Source organism: Saprolegnia parasitica (assembly GCF_000151545.1).
Source record: "Saprolegnia parasitica CBS 223.65 unplaced genomic scaffold supercont2.12, whole genome shotgun sequence".
NCBI lineage: Eukaryota > Oomycota > Saprolegniomycetes > Saprolegniales > Saprolegniaceae > Saprolegnia > Saprolegnia parasitica.
The window spans coordinates 539,361-557,131 of record NW_012156406.1 but is presented as its reverse complement, the minus strand read 5'-3'; the positions used below and the strand labels follow the sequence as shown (position 1 = coordinate 557,131).

Genomic DNA, 17,771 nt, shown 5'->3' with positions numbered 1-17,771 from the left:
CCGCGCAATGATCTCGTTCGACTCGGCCGACCGAATGTTGAAGAAGCGAACGTCCTTGTGCCACACCTGCGCTTGGCCGTCGGCGGCTTCAATGACAATGCCAAAGAGGCGGGACGCGAGCGCGAAGAGGCCGTCAAGGACCTTGTGCAGCGGAAAGTACGGCTTGATCGCTTCGTCGTCGAGCGAGTAGAGCTCGAGGCGCATCTTTTCCGTCCTATGCATATTGTCGTGAGATGATAAATCAGGGATCCGAGACGGCGGTACCAGAAGGGCACGTCCCAGTTGGCGAGCGGCTCGTTCACGCCGTGGGTGGCCGCATACGCGTTGAGCTGCGCGAGCTCCGACTCGGCGATGGTAAAGCACTTGGCGTGGAGCTCGTTGGTCATTTGCTCGACGGCCTCGACAGACGGCGCCATCTTCTTGGCCAAACTCAGCTCGGCAAACGTCGCAAAGCCGAGCAGCTGGGCCTTCTCTTGGCGAAGACGCAGCGTCTCGTTGATGATCGCGACATTGTCAAACGGGTCGGTGCTCGCCTTGGACGAGTTGGCGCGGTACAGCGTCTCACGCAATGCCCGGTTGGTGCAGTACTTGAGCACGGGCAGGTACACGGGCATGTCGAGCGAGAGCTTCCACGGACCCGCCTCGGCCGTCGCGCCCTCGTGGCCGTCAGCGGCAGCGTTCTGCGCCAGCATCTGCAAGAGTGACGCAGGGAGACCGTCGAGCTCGGCCTTGTCCGTGACGATGAGCGAGAACGCCTTGGTCGCATCGAGCGCGTTGTTGGAAAATTTTGTCGACTAGAGAACAATACCATAAGCCATCCAATGCATATATCAATCGATACATACGAGCTCGGCGGCGCGGAGCTGGATCTCGTTGAAGCGCTCCTTCTCGTTGCCCGAGAGGCCGACACCACTGAGCGTCGCCGACCGCAGCGAGGACTCAATGATACGCTACGTAAGATGATCAGCACAGAGAGGTGGACGCGACGACGAGTACCTGCTGCGCACCCGAGTACGTTTCCCACTCCTTGCCTTCGCGGAGCTCCTTGAGCGCCTGGAAGATCTCGACGCTCTGCGCGACGCGGGTGAGGATCGTCACGACTTGGTTCTGGAGCTCCGAGTGCACTTCGCGCAGTGCCGGGGAGTTCTTGACGCTCATGAGGTGGCCGACAATGCCCCAGATACGGTCCAGCCCATCGGCCTCGACTTCGAGGCGATCCAAGATCGTCTCATAGCGCACGTCGGCGTTGGGCTCGCGGAGGTCCTCTTCAAAAGCCGCGATGTCGGCCTCGAGCTTGGCCAGGGCGGTGCGGACCGCCGGCGCCATCTCTTCGACCGTGAGGTCTTCGAAGGGCGGAAGCGTGCGCTCCTCGACACAGCGCAGGAGCGAGTTGGTAGCAGTCATTTGCGGTTGGGGCAAATTCGGAAATGACCGCAGGCGGCAACCCGCGCCGCCAGCTGGTTTCATCGTGATGGCCTTTCTATGCATTGTCAGAGGTTTTGGCGGCGGCTAATATGTAAACACAAATAGTGTCATCTTTATTGCTTGATATTTGTAGAAAGCGAAGATCGGACCAAGGAGCCTAAAATAGTGTATGTTATAGGGGTAGGGCATGCAAAGAAAGAGGTTGACCACGAAGGAAACCACATGGCCTGTAATCAGACTCGAGGGGCGCGACGGAAGTCCGTCCACTTGGGTGTGTCCTGCCTCAGCGCCAGCGCAGCCATGGGTACCCTACACGGCAACCACCGGTAGTACTAGTACACTGCACGCGTGTTCATGGGAAGCTCTCGTTGTATACTAGAACTTGACCTCCATCGTCCTCTATCGACGCCACGACGACATCTCGGCAACTGCAAGTAGCTTGAACGTAGTGTAGCGCTCGAGTAAACTCTCGTTGCCATACAGGACAGAGCACGAATCGCTCGCTCTCGCTCACTCCCACGTCGATCGATCCATTACCATCACTCTGCCCCCCATTTTCCACTGTCAGATTGGCCAAAATGGATGTCTTATAAACCAATCACAGCACGGCTTCGGCATGACATGCCAACAAGGGTCTCTCTTGTCAAAAAGGGGTAGACATGGCCTTTGACGCATCGGTGGTCAAAGTTTACCGTAGTTGCGTTTTATTAGCGTCCCGATATCCGGATAATGGGCCATGTTCGCGATGCATCCCACATAAGTTTCTGGACAAGCATGCTCGGCCGATTCCAGCGCGGTGCAGCCTCGCATGGCCTCCTGCGCCGAGCCTTTGCGACCAACTCGCTCACGCAAGCTGTACGCGAGCGCAAGCTGCCTCCGTTCCGTTCGCTGGCAGTGGCCGAGATGGCACCCGCGCTCCGCGAGGCCATCAAGGCCTTTGAGGCGGACGTGAGCACGATTGAAGCCACGTTGCGCGCCAAGACGCAGCCCGTCGAGTGGCAGACAATCATGGACCCGCTCGAAATCCAAGGCGACGCGCTCCAGCGGCTCTGGGGCATCGTTGGTCACCTCATGAGCGTTCAGAACTCGCCGGCGCTGCGCGAAGTCCACGCTGCGATGCAGACCGAAGTCGTCACGATCTTTACGCGGTTTTCGCAGAGCCCCGAGATCTTTGCAGCGTACAAGGAGCTTCGAAGCAGTGCGTCGTGGGCCACGTTTAGCGAGGCCCAGCAGGTACTACACATACCCGCTCTTCTTTCTGTGGTGTCAACTCGTGGGACGACACTAGCGCATCATCGACTCGTCGATTCGCGGCGCGACACTGAGCGGCGTCGGCCTCGAGGGCGAGGAGAAGGACCGCTTCAACCAGTTGCAGCTGCGGTCGGCCGAACTGGTACCAACGAGCCATGCACGATCTCGCGCCTCATTGCGTGGTAGAAAACGAAATTCTCCAATAACGTGCTCGATGCGACCAAGGCGTTCTCGCTCATCGTCACGAACAAAGATGAGCTTGACGGCGTCCCGGCCTCGCTCCTTCCGCTCTTGGCCCAGGTACTGCATGCCGCACAGCGGCCACCATGGTCACCTCGTGCGCTAGAACGCCGCTGCCGACGGGCATGACGGCGCGACGGCCGAGAACGGGCCGTGGAAGCTCTCGCTTGACATGCCCGTGCTGCTGCCCATGCTCAAGTACTGCACGAACCGGACGCTGCGCGAGACGCTCTACCGCGCCAACGCAACCAAGGCCAGTGTCGTGCCACACGACAATACCGAGATCATCAACGAGACGCTGCGGCTGCGGCAAGAACGCGCGAAGCTCCTCGGGTTCTCCTCGTACGCTGAGCTGAGTTTGGCGACCAAGATGGCGCCGAGCGTCGACGATGTCAACCGCATGCACAACGAGCTCCGCGCCAAGTGCCACCCGATCGCTGTCGCCGAGCTCGACCAGCTCGCCGCCTACGCCACGACGCACGGTCAGACGACGCCGCTGGCACTCTGGGACGTGGCCTACTGGTTTGTCTCATGCATGACATGGCGATTATTCGTCCTCTCATGGGGCTCGACACAGGACGGAGAAGATGCGGGCGGACCTGTACACGCTCGACGATGAAATCATCAAGCCCTACTTTCCGTTGCCCAAGGTGCATGATACGAAGCCCTCACAAGTGATCTCTTATTGCCATCGTAGGTGCTGGAGGGCCTGTTTGACTTGACAGCGCGCCTCTTTGGTGTCACGATCGAGGTACACAATCGACTCGGTCAGCTTCCAAGCACGACGCGCTGTGTAGGCCGCCGATGCGTCGGTCGAAACGTGGCACGACGACGTGCGGTTCTTCAATGTTCGCCGCGCCGACGGCGAGAAGGAGATCGTCGCCAGCTTCTTCCTCGACCCGTACGCGCGCCCAGCCGAGAAGAACGGCGGTGCGTGGATGAACACGTGCGTCGGCCGCTCCAAGCTCCTTGGTGTCAACGGCGCGATCCGCATTCCGGTGGCGTACCTCATCTGCAACCAGTCGCCGCCCGTCGGCGACAAGCCGAGCTTGATGAACTTCCGCGAGGTCGAGACCCTCTTCCACGAGTTTGGCCACGGCCTCCAGCACATGCTGACAACTGTCGACTATGAAGGCGCGGCTGGCATCAACGGCGTCGAGTGGGACGCGGTCGAGCTTCCGTCGCAGTTTATGGAAAACTTTTGCTACCACCGCGGCACGATCAACGACATTAGCGGCCACTACGAGACCAACGAGCCGCTGCCGGCTGAGCTCTTTGAGAAGATCTGCGACGCGCGCAAGTACATGGCCGCGTCCGGGATGCTGCGCCAGCTCAACTTTGGCGCCCTCGACATGCACCTCCACCACACGTTTGACCCGTCGGGCAATGAGACCATCTTTGACGTGCAGCGTAAAATCGCCAACGAGTACGTCCAATCCAATCGGATGGTGGATCTGACATTTACGGGACGCTTAGCTTTGCCGTCATGAAGCCGCTGCCGGAAGACCGGTTCCTGTGCTCGTTCTCGCACATCTTTGCGGGCGGGTACGCGGCCGGCTATTACAGCTACAAGTGGGCCGAGGTGCTCTCGTGCGACGCGTTCAGCAAGTTTGAAGAAGCCGGCCTCAACGACGAAGCCGCGCTCGCCAAGACGGGCCGCGAGTTCCGCGACACGGTGCTTGCGCTCGGCGGCTCGCGCCACCCGCTCCAGGTCTTTGAAGCGTTCCGTGGTCGTCCCCAGAGCACGGACGCGCTTTTGAAGCACTATGGACTTCAGTAAAACACCAAATTTGCCGTGGCTGTCTGTGGTGTCGGGTGCCGAGCCAGCCCTAGTGTTGTGTACGGCGCTTCGATCGCGCGACAGTCCGTCGTGTTAAATAGGCTGTATACAGAATCGCATCGTACGCTCACACGGGCCAGTCACCGTAGAGAATGCCCACGTCGAGCGTAAGGGACTCGAGCGCGTCCGTACACTCGAGGACGCTGGGCCACTGCCCGGCCTCGGTGAGCGCGGCTTCGTACTCGTGCAGCGCATCCAGCGTCTTGGCAAAGTAGTCGAGCCCGTGTACGAGTTCGCTTGGCGCCTCTTCAATGGTCTCGGCGATGATTTCGAGGTCGTTCATGATCACGGACGACCGGTGGCTCTCGAGGCCATACCGCTTGGCGCAGGCCACGAGGTGGTGGAGCGTGCCGGCCAAGCAAAGCCGCCGACGGCCATCGCTGTCGCTTGACACCGGTGTTCGAGCGCATCAAACTTCATCTCGAGCATCTCGACATGGTCTTGCCACTCGACCGGAACGCATTCGGCGAGCGACGCCAGCGCCTGCGAGATATCGTGGAGCGTCCCAACGACAGCGCGGTGGTCGGATTCTATCAAGCGCAACAAGTCGCGAACACTCGCGAGGAGGCTATCGACGTCGGCACCCATCGCGGGCACGCGCTCCACGACGTCGAGCACGTCCTGGAGCAGCGCCAAGGCTTCGTCCGCCGCGTCGCACGCTGGGTCGACAATGTCGGCGAGGTCGACGTCCATCCCACCCGGGTCCGAGTACTCGCCTTGCTCGGTCGTATCGTCGTCCAGCATCGGAATCGTCTTGTAGCTGCACGGAACGCAGAGCCCGGACGAGAGCGCGACGAGCGTCGGGTCGATCGACGCCGAGCACACGGAGCAGCTCGCCGTCGTCTTTAGCTGCCGCTCGCGCTTCGTGGTCGTCGTCAGGTCGTAGCGGGCGTCGTCGTCGGGAAGGCAGAGCACGCGGAGGCCGGCGCCGAGGCTCGTCCCGACGGCCAAGATCGCGGCCAGCGCCATCATGTTGCACCTGCAAAAGTGCGAACTTCGAGCGTGCGGCCGTCACCCGCTCGACGCGGATTGGCTGGAATCCCAGTCCTTTTTAAAACGGCGCCATTTCTACACTTGCTTTTTGTATGCCGCCAAGTGCACGGTTCAGCGCCGTAGCCAATCCGAGGCCGCCGAAATCTGACGTCGGTGTCGACACTCTACCGCGCTGACACCTCCGACATGATAGTAGTCGGTGGATGTGCACAAGTTGTCTTCGTCACGTTTTTTAGTAAATTGATCGAGCGGCGTCGATGGACTAGTGTACGTACCGGTACGCCATGTCGGCGGGCCGCGAACCGCGCCGAAAACACTCTCAAGATTGATGTGTCGTTTCGCCAATCACACCCTTCGACGCCACATGTATTTGGCCAATCAAACGCCGCCACCCGCGGCCTTTCTTGGAAGATCGCCAGTTGCAGTTTGCCGTTGCCATCACCATGGCGAGTCAAGGTCGCTTCAAGGTGCTCCAGGGCCTCAACGCCTTGTCGTCGGCCGGGAAAAAGTCGACGCTGTACACAGCCGAGACGGCCAAGGGCGCGTTGCAAGGTTTTGCTGCCCACGCCGCCGAGGCCCGCGGCCCGGTGCCGCCGTTCACGGAGGCCTCGGCGCTCGCCAAAGTCAAGGCGGCCGAGAACGGATGGAACTCGCGCGATGCCAACAAAGTGGCCCTTGCGTACACGCCCGACACTGTCTGGCGCAACCGCGACCACATCTTTGTCGGGCGCGACGCCGTCGTTGCGTTCTTGCAAGACAAGTGGGCGCTCGAGACCAACTACAAGCTCGTCAAGCATCTCTGGTGCCACGACACGAACCGCATTGCTGTCCGATTTACGTACGAGTTTCAGCGCGTGGCGGACGGCCAGTGGTTTCGCTGCCACGGCAACGAGCTCTGGCAGTTTGACGACTTTGGCTACATGCAGCACCGCGACATGAGCGGCAACGACATTCCAATCGACGAAGCCGACCGTCTCTTCCGGGCGTAGCCTAGAACACGATCGAACCCATTCGCAAAGATACAAGTGTTTTTTTCTTCTTGGCCTACGTACGCAGCAAGGTAGATGTTGCGACACGAAGAGCTCGACGGTTGGATTCATTCCTCGATTGCTTGTACTACGTTCTAGCACTCGAATCAATGGTTATGCAATGCCGACGGTATCGATCTGTACCTCGTGCGTGAATGAAAGGGAGTTTCCAGTACCGCACATCCCAGGCTAACAGGATCAGATCGGTCCCTCGTGGAGCCTCGTTCCCTTATACTAATACGATCTGGTTTCAATGAGCACGCACTCATTGTAACAGTATTATTAATGTGTGGAGTGTGCCACTAAGGTCCTCATCCCGGCGGAGCTTCCGGGCGGTCATCGCGGCCTTGCCCGTGATGAGGGCCTGCGACTGTGGCGTCTTGCCCTCCCTTTCTGAGATGCGAATCTTGCCGGTTGCATCCGGATACGGTTGTCCGCGTATGTACGCCACCTATCGATGCGCACTTAACATATCCTTTACAAATATTGAATGCTCAAACTCTTCTTCGTAGCAGCTGGTCGCACTTAGCCTCGTTCGCGCCGCAGCCGGTTAGTCAAAGATACAACTTGGGCATGGCTGCGAGCAGCTTGGTCAACGACCTCCCGATGAGTGCGGTCAACGCGTCCTGGACGGAGCCCTGCGCCGCGTACACGACGTGCGACGAGTGCATCGCGGCGAGCATGACCTGCCACTTCTGCGAGAAAGACCTGCAGTGCCATGTGATCGGGTCGCCGAGCGGCTGCGTCAAGGGCATGTCGGCCTGCCACCACATCGAAGGTACGGCCGCCGGTGGGATTTCGCTCATGGCCACGCGTACTAGATTGCATCCGCAAGGAGCCGCAGGCCATCGGGTATGGGCCCCCGCCGGCGGTCGTGCTCGCCGTTCTCTGCCTCGTGGCGACGATCATGGCCTGCTGCTGCGGCTGCTCGATTCTGACCACCATGTTGTGCAAGTGCTGCCGCAAGCGCCCCAAACCCCAAACGTGCGTCCGCTCGTGCGATACGTGCATGCCACGCAGCGTGTCATCTAGGAAGAAGCGCTACAAGCTCGAGGTCATCGCCGAGGATGCGTCCCAACAATCGCTCTTGAGCCAAATCGACGACGACGAGTTTCAAGCCGACGAAAGCCTTGAAGAGTCGCGGACGGCGCGTCCATCCGGCAGCAGCTCGAGGTTATTTCCATCACCGATGAGATGCAGATGGAATGTCATCGCCCTCGTCTAGTCTCCGTTCCTGCGGCTACTCGATGATCTGGCTTGCGCTCTTCGCCGTGCTCACGGTACGCTCCATCGTCGTCGTCACCTCTTCCCTGTTAGCGACAAGGTCGTTTGCGAGTAGACGTTCTCGCTCATGTACTACCCGCGCATCCCAGAGTACCAAATCTGCAACCAACAGGTACGTCCCACGACGTCCCGACGCGCTCGTTGCCACTCGTGCTAGTTTGACTGGGCGTCGATCTTTCAAAGTCTTGTCAGCGTACACCCCAAGATCAACTACCAGGTGCCAGAATCCGGTCTTGCGCTTCGTGCGTGACCCTTGTGCCAACTAGATCTTGACCAGCGTCTCGAACGAGAATCGGTTTGCGTTCTTCCTCAAGGCCGGCGACGCCGACATTCATCATCGTGGCACCAAAGTCGGCACGTGGACCATTCGCAACTGGACAGCCGAGGCGGGTGCCGTCACCGACGTACGCTCTGCCTCTCGCTCTGTAGCTGCTCACATGATGCGCTAGATGATGGCCGACGTGCGCATCGATCCGGGCTACACGGAGGCGTACGGGCTTTTGCGAGACTTTCAGGCTGGCACGCTCGTCTTCCAAATCAACACGACCATCTCGGGCTCGATCAAGTGGGGCAATTACACGGTAGTCTATTTGTTTGGATACGATGGTGCAAGTGAAACTAGATTTACGACATTGAGACGGCGGTGCCATCGATCGAGTTTCTCGTTGGCGCCAAGTACCCGCGCGACCTCTGCAAGTGCACCGAGTACTACACGCCCTCCAACGAGACGCGCTACAAGGCGCTGCCCTTTGCCTAACCTTCTTGCATCAACACGTTTCTGTCTACCAAACGTCGTCCAAAAGACAACATGTCTCCACAAGACAATATGTACATTCCCAAGCATCTGTCCTTGTCGCCACTATCTTGTCGATATACCTCAATGTCGTATCGTCGACTATCAGCATTGATTGACTCCCTAGGTCTTGTCGCCCTAGGTATCCCCCGACCCGAATCCGACTCCCTCAACCCTAATGCAACTATACATCTGTCGGGATGGCTGGAGCTGCTTGCGTTCAAACTAACGTTCATAAGACAACTTGTCCATATTTACATGAAGGACATCATTTTAACGAGATTATGTAATAAATGCAGCTCGACTGCATATGCAGGAGTCCTAGTGATGGTTGCTACTCGTCGTCGTTGGCGGTCGAGTCGAAGTAGACCTTTTGGGGCGGCACAAAGCCGTTAAAGTGCGAGCCGGCAGCCGACGTGTACGCGCCCATGTTGGCAAAGTACATCCAGTCGCCAATGTCCATGACCGGCATCTTGATGCCTTGGCGATGCAGTCGAGGCCGTCGCACGTCGGGCCCCAAATGCTTGACGTGAACGACGAGCTGTCGTCGACGGTCGTGAGCGCCTTGGGATGCACGACCGCGTGGTCGTACAAGAGGCAGTTGAACGACCCGTAGAGGCCGTCGTTGACAAAGTACATGTAGTACGGGTCGACGCTGCCGTGGAGCCCGCGCTTGCCTTGCGACGCCTTGAGCGGCGACGACCCCGACGGCGTCAGCGCCGCGAGCGAGTTTGGTGCGAGCTTGCGCGCAATCACGTTCACGGCGAGCGTGTGGCTGGCGGCCGCAAAGAAGCGACCTGGCTCCGAGATGATGCGGACGCCCGACGAGACGGGAAAGTGCTCGCTCAGCGACTTGTTGAGCTCGCGACCAATGTCTTCAAAGGCGACCGGCGCCGTTTCGTCGCCGGGAAAGCCACCGCCGATGTCAAGCAGCTCAAAGTTGAAGCCAAGGCTCGCCCCAATGTCGAACGCCTTGCGCGCGCGGAGCACCGCGTCCGAGTAGGCCGAGACGTTGAAGCAGCCACTGCCGACGTGGAACGAGACGCCGACCACGTTGGAGCCGATGGCCTTGGCGTGGCGCAGAATCGCGGGCACGTCGTTGAGAACAGCGCCAAACTTCGTGCCAAGCGGGCACTGCGAGTGCGAGTCGTCGACAAAGAGGCGCAGGACGACCTTGGCGTCCGGGTGGAGCTTCTTCATCTTGGTGAGCTCGTCGCAGCCGTCAAACGTCATGACGTTGACGCCGGTGGTCGCCGCGAACGAAATGTGCGACGGTTGCTTGCACGGGTTGGCGTAAATGATGTTGCTGGCGTCGACACCGGCGCAGAGCACGTCGTTGACCTCGGCCATGCTTGCGCAGTCGAAGCCCGTGCCGAGGCGCGCAAGCGTCGAGAGAATGCGCTGGTCCGGGTTGCACTTGACCGCATAGTACGGCTTGACGAACGGCAGGTGCTGCATCCAGAGGTTGTAGCGCTCTTCGATCGCCGCCGTGTCGACGACGTAGAACGCGTTTTCTTCGCCCGTCGACTGGATGTGGGCCCACATGCGGTGCAGGATCGCGTCCTTGGCCGCCGCCGTCGACGCGCACACCATGTGCTCGGGCTCTTCGACGGCCGCGAGGGCCATCGAGGCGAGGCCACGTTGTTGTTGTTGTTGTGGAGTCTTCATACTGCCGTGTACGGCCACCCCAGCACGGGCAGACCGTGCGGTGGCGTGCGTGGCAAGGCCGGCGCGGTGGCCGGTCTTGAACTTGAAGGCGGCCCGCGTCACCAAAGCCGGGAGGCGGGCAAAAGGCAGAGACGTGCGCAGCATGGTATTGTGTCAAGCGGTGCTATCGGCACGGGAACCACTCAGGTTCAACGTTGAAATCAAACACTAAGCGTAGGGACGTGCTGGTCCCTAGGAACTTTGTCGGTGGCGACGCTGGGCGGATCTTGGGCGGGTCCAACGAGCTGAACAGTCAAGGTCTTGCGGCGACGGCGCGGGTGTGCGACGGCGACGGAAGAGCTTTCTTGAGCGTTAGGCAGCCAAATGGCAAGTGAGGTTGCTGCGGCAGAGTTGGCTCGCAAATCCGAACCAGAGTGATTGTACCACTAGTATACAAACTACAAGTCAAATTATAGTCTCCGAGGATCCCGGTCACGTGAAACCACCACCCTGACCTCCACGAAAAAATGGGGACCAATGAAAACGCAGAAACGACGCATACAAATGTCAAGTGTAGCCGATCATTTAAAGCCGGTATTTAAAGCGACCTTGGTATTTGTATGCCATCCAGTGATGTCCGAGGATTCTATAATTGGGACGCCCCACCAGGGTGGGCGTCACTTAGGGGTGTGACTCACCTGGGTGGCATTTAAATTAGCCCCGAGTCGTCGGTTGTGCTCTTCTCCGTCGACCGAGAACCGAGCCCTGAACCGAGTAAGAGCTCAAAGTATATTTTTGTCGTCGTTCAATGAAGAGCTATCGTAAGCAGTGGGGCGTGTACACACTTTAGGGTCGTCGCTTTGCTCTGCGTCGTCCCTGCCATCGTGGTCCTCGATAAAGAAAGCGGCGGCTTCCGCGTGCTTTTCTTTATTTCTTTTCGGTATTAAATTGGGATTTCAGCATTCCTCGCAGACTCTAGGCACGCGCGTAACGTGACGGCGCATACAAACATCAAGTCAGGAGCCAAAAACCCACGATCTTGTCGTGCGCGACGGTCGCCATCTTTTTTTAAATTCAATTCCGATCCGAAAAATACTCGCCCGACGCCCGAGTTGAAGCCACCTTGGGCGCGACAACGAGCTCGACGGCCACTCGTTTCTCGCAGCCTTCTAGATCCAATAGTGTGCCACGCGTTCCAATTTCCAGGGAAAAGAAGCCCCGCGACGATCCCAGCGTAAGAATTGGTGTCAGCCGCCTTCCCAGAACGCCCCACAGTGAAAACCAGGTAGAAACCTTCAAGCGTGGGTTTCACCGTTCGACTCAGTGGTGGCTGTCCAACAATACAATACACAAAGGCACTCGCCCGAAGTATCGTAGTATATTTCAATCCAGTGCAGTTGAGAAGCCACGCTACTGGACGCCGACAAGCGGACGACATGGCAGACCTAGCCGTGGCTCCACGACCTGCGAAGTGGCGCAACACAGACACTGATGACGAACGCCGTCTCTTTGCAGCGAGACCACACGCAGACATATATCTGCAGATGATGCGGCACCGCGGGTACGAGGCGGTGAACTGGGATGCGCGCACATCGCAGGGACTTAATGTGGCTCGGGACAGGACGTAACCGGCGCGGTTACAGCGCCAGTTGTCCAAGCTGCAACTGCCGCGCCACCGAGCATGAGCGTCGCGCCCGCCCGCCATCCAACGGCCGACTTGATACCGATCGCACCGCGACAGCACTGCGCGTACTATGACGTGGTTGGTATCCTTTATATGCTCTCGTCCGTGGGCCTTAGCTTCTACTGTGTTCTCGTCATGGACCCGTACCTTGCGAGCGACTACTTTTGGCCCAACTTTCACACGCTCAACGTGTCGACACTGGTCTCGGAGATTTTTAACGTGCAGCTGGCGCTCCTGCCGATGAATGCCACCGCCATATCGGTGGCGCTGATGATGCCGGTGGCCGCGGTCGTCGACACACAAACCGTGTGCGCGGCGCCGTCGTACCCGCGCAAGCTGCTCTACGAGCGTCTCACGGGCTTGGTCGATGCCGTCACGGGTCTTCGTCACCTGGATGCGGACAAGGTCGCGTCCATGGCCACGCTGTACTGCTGGGTGGACTTGAACCGGCGCTGGGAACTCGCGCACACAAGCGCACGGCAATTGCGCTGCGAACGCAACGACTTTGAAAACGCGGCCGTCGTTCTCGAAGCTGTTTTGCGCAACATTGCATTTCACGACTGGCTCGAGGTGGTCCAGAACCGATTTGCGGTGCACGTGGCCGATCCGATTGCCCGCACGCCGGGTGGCGCGGCGTGGGTCGCCGCCTTGCGTCAGCACGAGTGGCTCTCGACAAACGACGAAGTCGACGTGTGGCGAGCGCACGGCCTGCACCGCTTTACGCTGCAGTACACCAACCGCATCCAACTCGGCCTCCAAGAGTCCATCCTCATCGAGAACGCCCTGGGCACGGGGACGTGGCTCGAGGTGAAAGCGATTCCGGCCGCGACACGCGTGCCGCTCTGGACGTCGACGTACATGAGCATGTGCCTCGCCAACGACTTTGACGCGATTGGCGCCAACCAGAGCCTGGTCCGCGGCACGTTCAACTACTTTGGCGACATTGATCCGACCCAAATCGAAGTATTTGACGTCGGGTACCCGCTGAGCAAGCTCTTTCAAGTCGTGCACGACCAAGTCGGACCGCTCGCCAACATTGACCTCAAGTGGATTGCGCCGCCGTCGACGCTCGTGACGCACCTGGCCACGTGGCGCGTCACGCTGCTTGAATACCTGCATGCGAATGCGAATTGGAGCACGGCGATGGCGACGGTTGGCGACATGACTCTCGCGCCCACGCCGCAACAGTGGGCACGTCCATCGCTGGCCTTCTACGGCGGCAACCCCATGTGCGGCTTTGGCGAGCCGCTCGGATTTGTGCAAAACGCGTTTGGTTTTGACGACGCGTGCTCGAGTCAAACACGCTTTAACGTGCCCTTGAATGCGTTCAATGGCCTCTTTGCGTGGAGCGCGCTGCGCGGAGACATCGGTGCACCGTGCGCACTGGAGCCCACTTATGCGCGCGCCACGTGCTATGCGACCTTGGCGCTCCTCAATAGCACCTACCACGAGCTGCCAGCGCTGCCCGAGCTCGACGCGTCGGTCGTCGCGGCAACGCACGCGCTCAACCTCTCGCTCATGCAGTTTGTCGGCGATATCAACGGCTCCGCTCTTCGCATCGAAGAGTTGCGACTGCTCGACTCTGACATTGCCTTTCACGGCTGGAGTATGGTCTACGACTGGCTCTTCAACGAGCGCGAGGCGATCTCGTTCCAAGGCGACGTGCGCACATTGAACCTTCTCTCGCACGTCTATACGTGCTTGGCGTCGCCGCGCGCCAAGTCCCTGTCGCTCACATGGGCCAACTACCTGCGTCTCTGCGCGTACGTGTGCAGCGGAACGCTGGCACTTGTCGGGGGTCTCTCGCTCTGCCTCTTTGTGTGTTTGCGGCCGAGGCATTGCCACTGGTTCCTCTTTAACCGCATCACAAGCGCAGTGTGGCTCAACCGCGGCGTCCTCGGTCTTCGGAGTCTCGTGGCGACGCTCTGCCTCGCGACAGCGTCGGTCGATGTGCACCTGGATAGCAGCGGCCTCATGCACTTTGCCTCAGCACCGCGCTCGGTGATGGCATCAACGGCGCTCGCGGCCGAGACGACGTGGATCACGTATCTGCTGCACGACATTCTGCAACCGGTCGCGGGATCGAGCCGGTACGCCTCCATCAGTTCGCACCTCGCGTGGCTGGTGATTGCCATCTTGGACGTGGCGTCGCCCATTGCCGTCACCGCGTCCGTCCACCGATCTTGTTACACGGTGAACATGGACGAAATGATCTACTGCGCCAGCGGCTTTGTGGGCATCGGTGCGCTGCCACGGACGATGACGATTGTCAGCCTCAATGTCGCGAGCGTCCTTATCTGCTTTGGCCTCGGGCACGTGTTTCTCACGCCCGAGCCGCCCCCAACGATCGGCGTCCCCAACCTGCTCCTTCCCCCCGCGCTTTTAGCGTTTGCATCATCCCGCGACTTGCGCTGCGCGAGCGGCGGTCTCGCCCTCGACCGCACGACGGCTAGCATGGCCGGCCTCTTCGTGTTTCAAACCAGCTCGCATCGATGGCTCTTTGACACGAAGCTCTGGCTCCTCTTTTACAAGAGCGACTTTACGCTCCAGTCGTCGCAGGCGGCGATCGTGCTACCCGATGGCTTTCGCCACGCGCGGCGCGGGTCATTGCAGCGCCAAGCGTCGGTGCTTGGGCTGCAAAGGCGTCAGCATCCGCGCTTGAGCTACGTAGTCCTCGCGGTCGGGTTTCTCTACCTCGTCCTCTCGCTTGCTGGCAATGTCATGTACTTGGACGTCGCGACTACGTACTTGGCCAACGACTATGGGTGGGCCAACTTTAACTCGAGTGGCACACGCACCTTCCTTGCCAACATCTTCAACGAACAGCTCCTCGTGACCACGTCGGGGGACCTTGAGCTCGATGCGGCTTCGTGCGGCGACCTCGATCGCGTCTACAACGGGTCCGTGTCGTCAATCGAATGGAGCGAAACGCTGGCGCGCCGGGAGCTCTACCGACGAGACGTGCCGCTTGCGAGCATCGTCCAAGGCCTTCGCGACATGAGTCCGTGTAATTTGCCGTGGATGTTTACCCAGTACTGCTGGCTCGACTTTGAGCGCGAGTATGCGCTCGCTAGTACGAGCCAGCGCCAAGCCCGATGTCTCGCGTCTCAAAAAAGCAACGGGGCAGCGTACCTCGAGGCACCGCTTCGCAATCTCAACAACTGGGCCGCTTTTCACGACTGCTGGGGTGCGTCGTTCGAGTTTGGCATCGCCAGCGACCTCGCAAGCACGAGCAGTGGTCAGGCGTGGCTCGTGCGCACGACAGGGAATAGCTACAGCGTCGACGACGAGGTCGCGTTCTGGCGCGCCTCGCAAATTGACCACTTTACGCTCCAATGGCAAAACTTCAAGACCGTCGGGCTTCTCGACTCGCTCTCGATTGTCACGGCGCTCGGATGGACGTTTCCGCTGAGCTTGAGCGCGTCCATGGGCTCGTTGCACCTCACGCAGCAGACGTCGCGCAAGATGTACTGGGGCTTCGCCAGCGATCTCTGGGCTGTCGGGTGCAACGCCACCGCGATTGTTGGCGCGAGCTTGCTCGCATCGAGCCCTCGTTTTGCCTTTGCCAATTGCACGAGCGAGTCGCTCCTTCTCAGCAACCACACACTGCCGGCGCCGTTGACGATGGGGCTAGGGTTGCTCCAGGCGACCCTCGGGCCTTTCAATGCCATCGACATGCAGTATGTGCAAGTGCCCGCGCGGCTTCGTGCGATCTATGGCGCCTTATCCGCCCTTGTGACGGAGCTTGTCATGTCCAATATGACGCTACAAACCGCGTACTGGGCCCTGCCGGTGGCGCCGAGTATGAGCGGTGTGCCCCTCGCACTCCTCTCGGCACCGAATGTGACGACGCACGGCGGCAACCTCCTCTGCGGCGACGACCAGCCCACGTACACGCTCTCGTACGGCCTCGACTGCTTTTTTGGCGTCCAAAACATGTGCCACGCATCGTTCTTCGACAGCCTCAAGCCCACGCCGCGTCAGCTGCTCTTTGCGACCTTGGCATACTCGCAGGTGTTTCCGAACACGTCGTTCCAGCTCGTGTGCGATCTCGACATGTACAAACGGTCCGTCTGCGCCGACAACTACCATGCAATCCAAACCTTTTTAAAAGACACGGGGATCGATGCGCAGCTCGGCCCGCGCCTTCTGGCCGCCGTGCCCGACGTGCGGTCGCTCCGCATTCGCATCATTCAGTACCTTCGCTTTCAGCCCATGGCGCCCCTGCAGCTCTACCAGCAACCGCTTTTGCCAATGGACGACGATCCTGGTTGGCATTTCTACGGCTGGAGCTACGTCTTCGATTGGATGGCAGGGCTCCGCGAAGTCGTGTCGTTCCAAGGCGACGAGAGCAGCGTCACGACCATCTCGTCACGGTCGTCGCCGCTGACGATGGCGCCGGTGCCGGGCGAAATCCCCGAGACGCTCTCGTTCCTATTTCAATGGTGCGTGCGCTACATCACGCTCGTCTTCATCGCGCTCGCCGGCCTCCTCGTCGTCTCCGGGGTCCATGAACGGGGCCACATTGAGGGGCTGAACCTCCTCGAGCTCAACCGGATCGTGGGGCATGTCTGGGTCGGCCGCTTCTTTCTCCTCATCCGCAGCATCACGGCGTTCTGGCTTCTCAATACGAGCACGCTTCAGCTCGTGCAAGTCGGCGCCGGCACGCGCTTCGTGTCGCCGCCACTCCCGTGGTACAAGACAGTGCTCGCGGGCGCCGAGACGACGTGGTTCGTGTACGTCCTCAACGACGTGTGCAGTTGCGTCACGCTGCAGTATACAACAGCGTATGCCTTCAAGAGCTCGCTCGTCGCGTGGGCCGTCGCTGCCATCTGGAACACGGTTTCGCCGCAAGCCTACGTGGCCACGCTCCATCGAAGATGTCGCTACGTCGACATGGACTTGCAGCTCACGTGCGAAAGCGGAGTCGTGCAGATCGGCGACGCGAGCCGGCTCGCGATGGGGTTTCTCATTGGCCTGGGTAGCGTCGTGCTTTGCTACGGCTTGGAGCGGCTGTGGCAGCCGCATTTGCCGCCGCGGGACGTGCCAACAACGCTCTTGAACGCCTCGAGCTACTACATGCTGGACTTTTCCGACTGGGTCGTCCAAGACGAGTTCTACTTGGACAAGACGTCGGCGCTCATGGCCGGCATCGTCGCGATCGAACGTTATGGCCATTTGCATATTTTGGACGTCAAGTCGTGGCGCTACTTTCATGTCCGCTTGTCGACGGTCACGAGCGGCAAGCACGAGCGCATTCGGCGCGCGATTCCGCTCAGTCGGCTCTAACTTGCAGCCAACGTTAGTCATTCCATCCTGATGCGTGTTGAGAAGAGGGTCGGAACCAATGGTAGTCGATCCAAGATACGACGATTCTTCGACGGCGAATCGGCCAAAGGCTGCGATGCTACGAGAGAGTGGACAATGTGTATGCTCAGCGCATGCGACATGCGCAAAACCCGAAACCGCCGCCGATGTGGACCGTCCGATGGCCGTCGACAGCACGTGATGACGACACGTCATGAGCGAGCCGTTAGTCGTTCGCAGTTCGTTCGATGTAATAGACCAAGGACTGCGCTCTATTCG

General features: G+C 59.7%; 7 protein-coding genes across 7 annotated transcripts in view; 4 read left to right on the top strand and 3 right to left on the bottom strand.

Moving 5' to 3' along the window:
- SPRG_22138 (hypothetical protein) overlaps positions 1-1,404 on the bottom strand; it is a gene marked incomplete at both ends in the record, with an annotated part of 2,535 nt that extends 1,131 nt beyond the window's left edge. The window contains 4 exons of the mRNA XM_012343246.1: positions 52-214; positions 265-794; positions 846-950; positions 997-1,404. Of these exons, the coding sequence (XP_012198636.1) occupies positions 52-214; positions 265-794; positions 846-950; positions 997-1,404 (1,206 nt within the window). The remainder of the gene's footprint in view (positions 1-51; positions 215-264; positions 795-845; positions 951-996) is intronic.
- Positions 1,405-2,191: 787 nt separating this feature from the next.
- Positions 2,192-4,713, top strand: SPRG_04784 (hypothetical protein). Its single transcript, XM_012343187.1, has 8 exons — positions 2,192-2,658; positions 2,714-2,818; positions 2,863-2,976; positions 3,023-3,438; positions 3,494-3,566; positions 3,614-3,667; positions 3,714-4,342; positions 4,393-4,713. The coding sequence occupies exons 1-8, from the start codon at positions 2,200-2,202 to the stop codon at positions 4,694-4,696; spliced, it is 2,154 nt and encodes a 717-aa protein (XP_012198577.1). The 5' UTR covers positions 2,192-2,199; the 3' UTR covers positions 4,697-4,713.
- Positions 4,714-4,823: 110 nt separating this feature from the next.
- SPRG_04783 (hypothetical protein) lies at positions 4,824-5,725 on the bottom strand (the record flags this gene model as incomplete). The annotated part of the gene is made up of 2 exons (XM_012343186.1): positions 4,824-5,142; positions 5,172-5,725. The coding sequence occupies 2 exons, from the start codon at positions 5,723-5,725 to the stop codon at positions 4,824-4,826; spliced, it is 873 nt and encodes a 290-aa protein (XP_012198576.1).
- Positions 5,726-6,142: 417 nt separating this feature from the next.
- Positions 6,143-6,796, top strand: SPRG_04782 (hypothetical protein). The gene has a single exon (XM_012343185.1). It carries the CDS (start codon positions 6,193-6,195, stop codon positions 6,736-6,738), a length of 546 nt encoding a protein of 181 aa, XP_012198575.1. The 5' UTR covers positions 6,143-6,192; the 3' UTR covers positions 6,739-6,796.
- A 554-nt stretch (positions 6,797-7,350) lies between these two features.
- On the top strand, positions 7,351-8,901 carry SPRG_04781 (hypothetical protein; the record flags this gene model as incomplete). Its single annotated transcript, XM_012343184.1, has 9 exons — positions 7,351-7,555; positions 7,599-7,761; positions 7,810-7,950; positions 8,003-8,057; positions 8,117-8,173; positions 8,219-8,278; positions 8,328-8,465; positions 8,511-8,642; positions 8,684-8,901. 9 exons carry the CDS (start codon positions 7,351-7,353, stop codon positions 8,816-8,818), a joined length of 1,086 nt encoding a protein of 361 aa, XP_012198574.1. The 3' UTR covers positions 8,819-8,901.
- Positions 8,902-9,188: 287 nt separating this feature from the next.
- Positions 9,189-10,480, bottom strand: SPRG_04780 (hypothetical protein; the record flags this gene model as incomplete). The annotated part of the gene is made up of 2 exons (XM_012343183.1): positions 9,189-9,377; positions 9,407-10,480. The coding sequence occupies 2 exons, from the start codon at positions 10,478-10,480 to the stop codon at positions 9,189-9,191; spliced, it is 1,263 nt and encodes a 420-aa protein (XP_012198573.1).
- A 1,702-nt stretch (positions 10,481-12,182) lies between these two features.
- SPRG_04779 (hypothetical protein) lies at positions 12,183-17,474 on the top strand (the record flags this gene model as incomplete). The annotated part of the gene is made up of 1 exon (XM_012343182.1): positions 12,183-17,474. The coding sequence occupies one exon, from the start codon at positions 12,183-12,185 to the stop codon at positions 17,472-17,474; it is 5,292 nt and encodes a 1,763-aa protein (XP_012198572.1).
- Between the last annotated feature and the right edge of the window lie 297 nt (positions 17,475-17,771).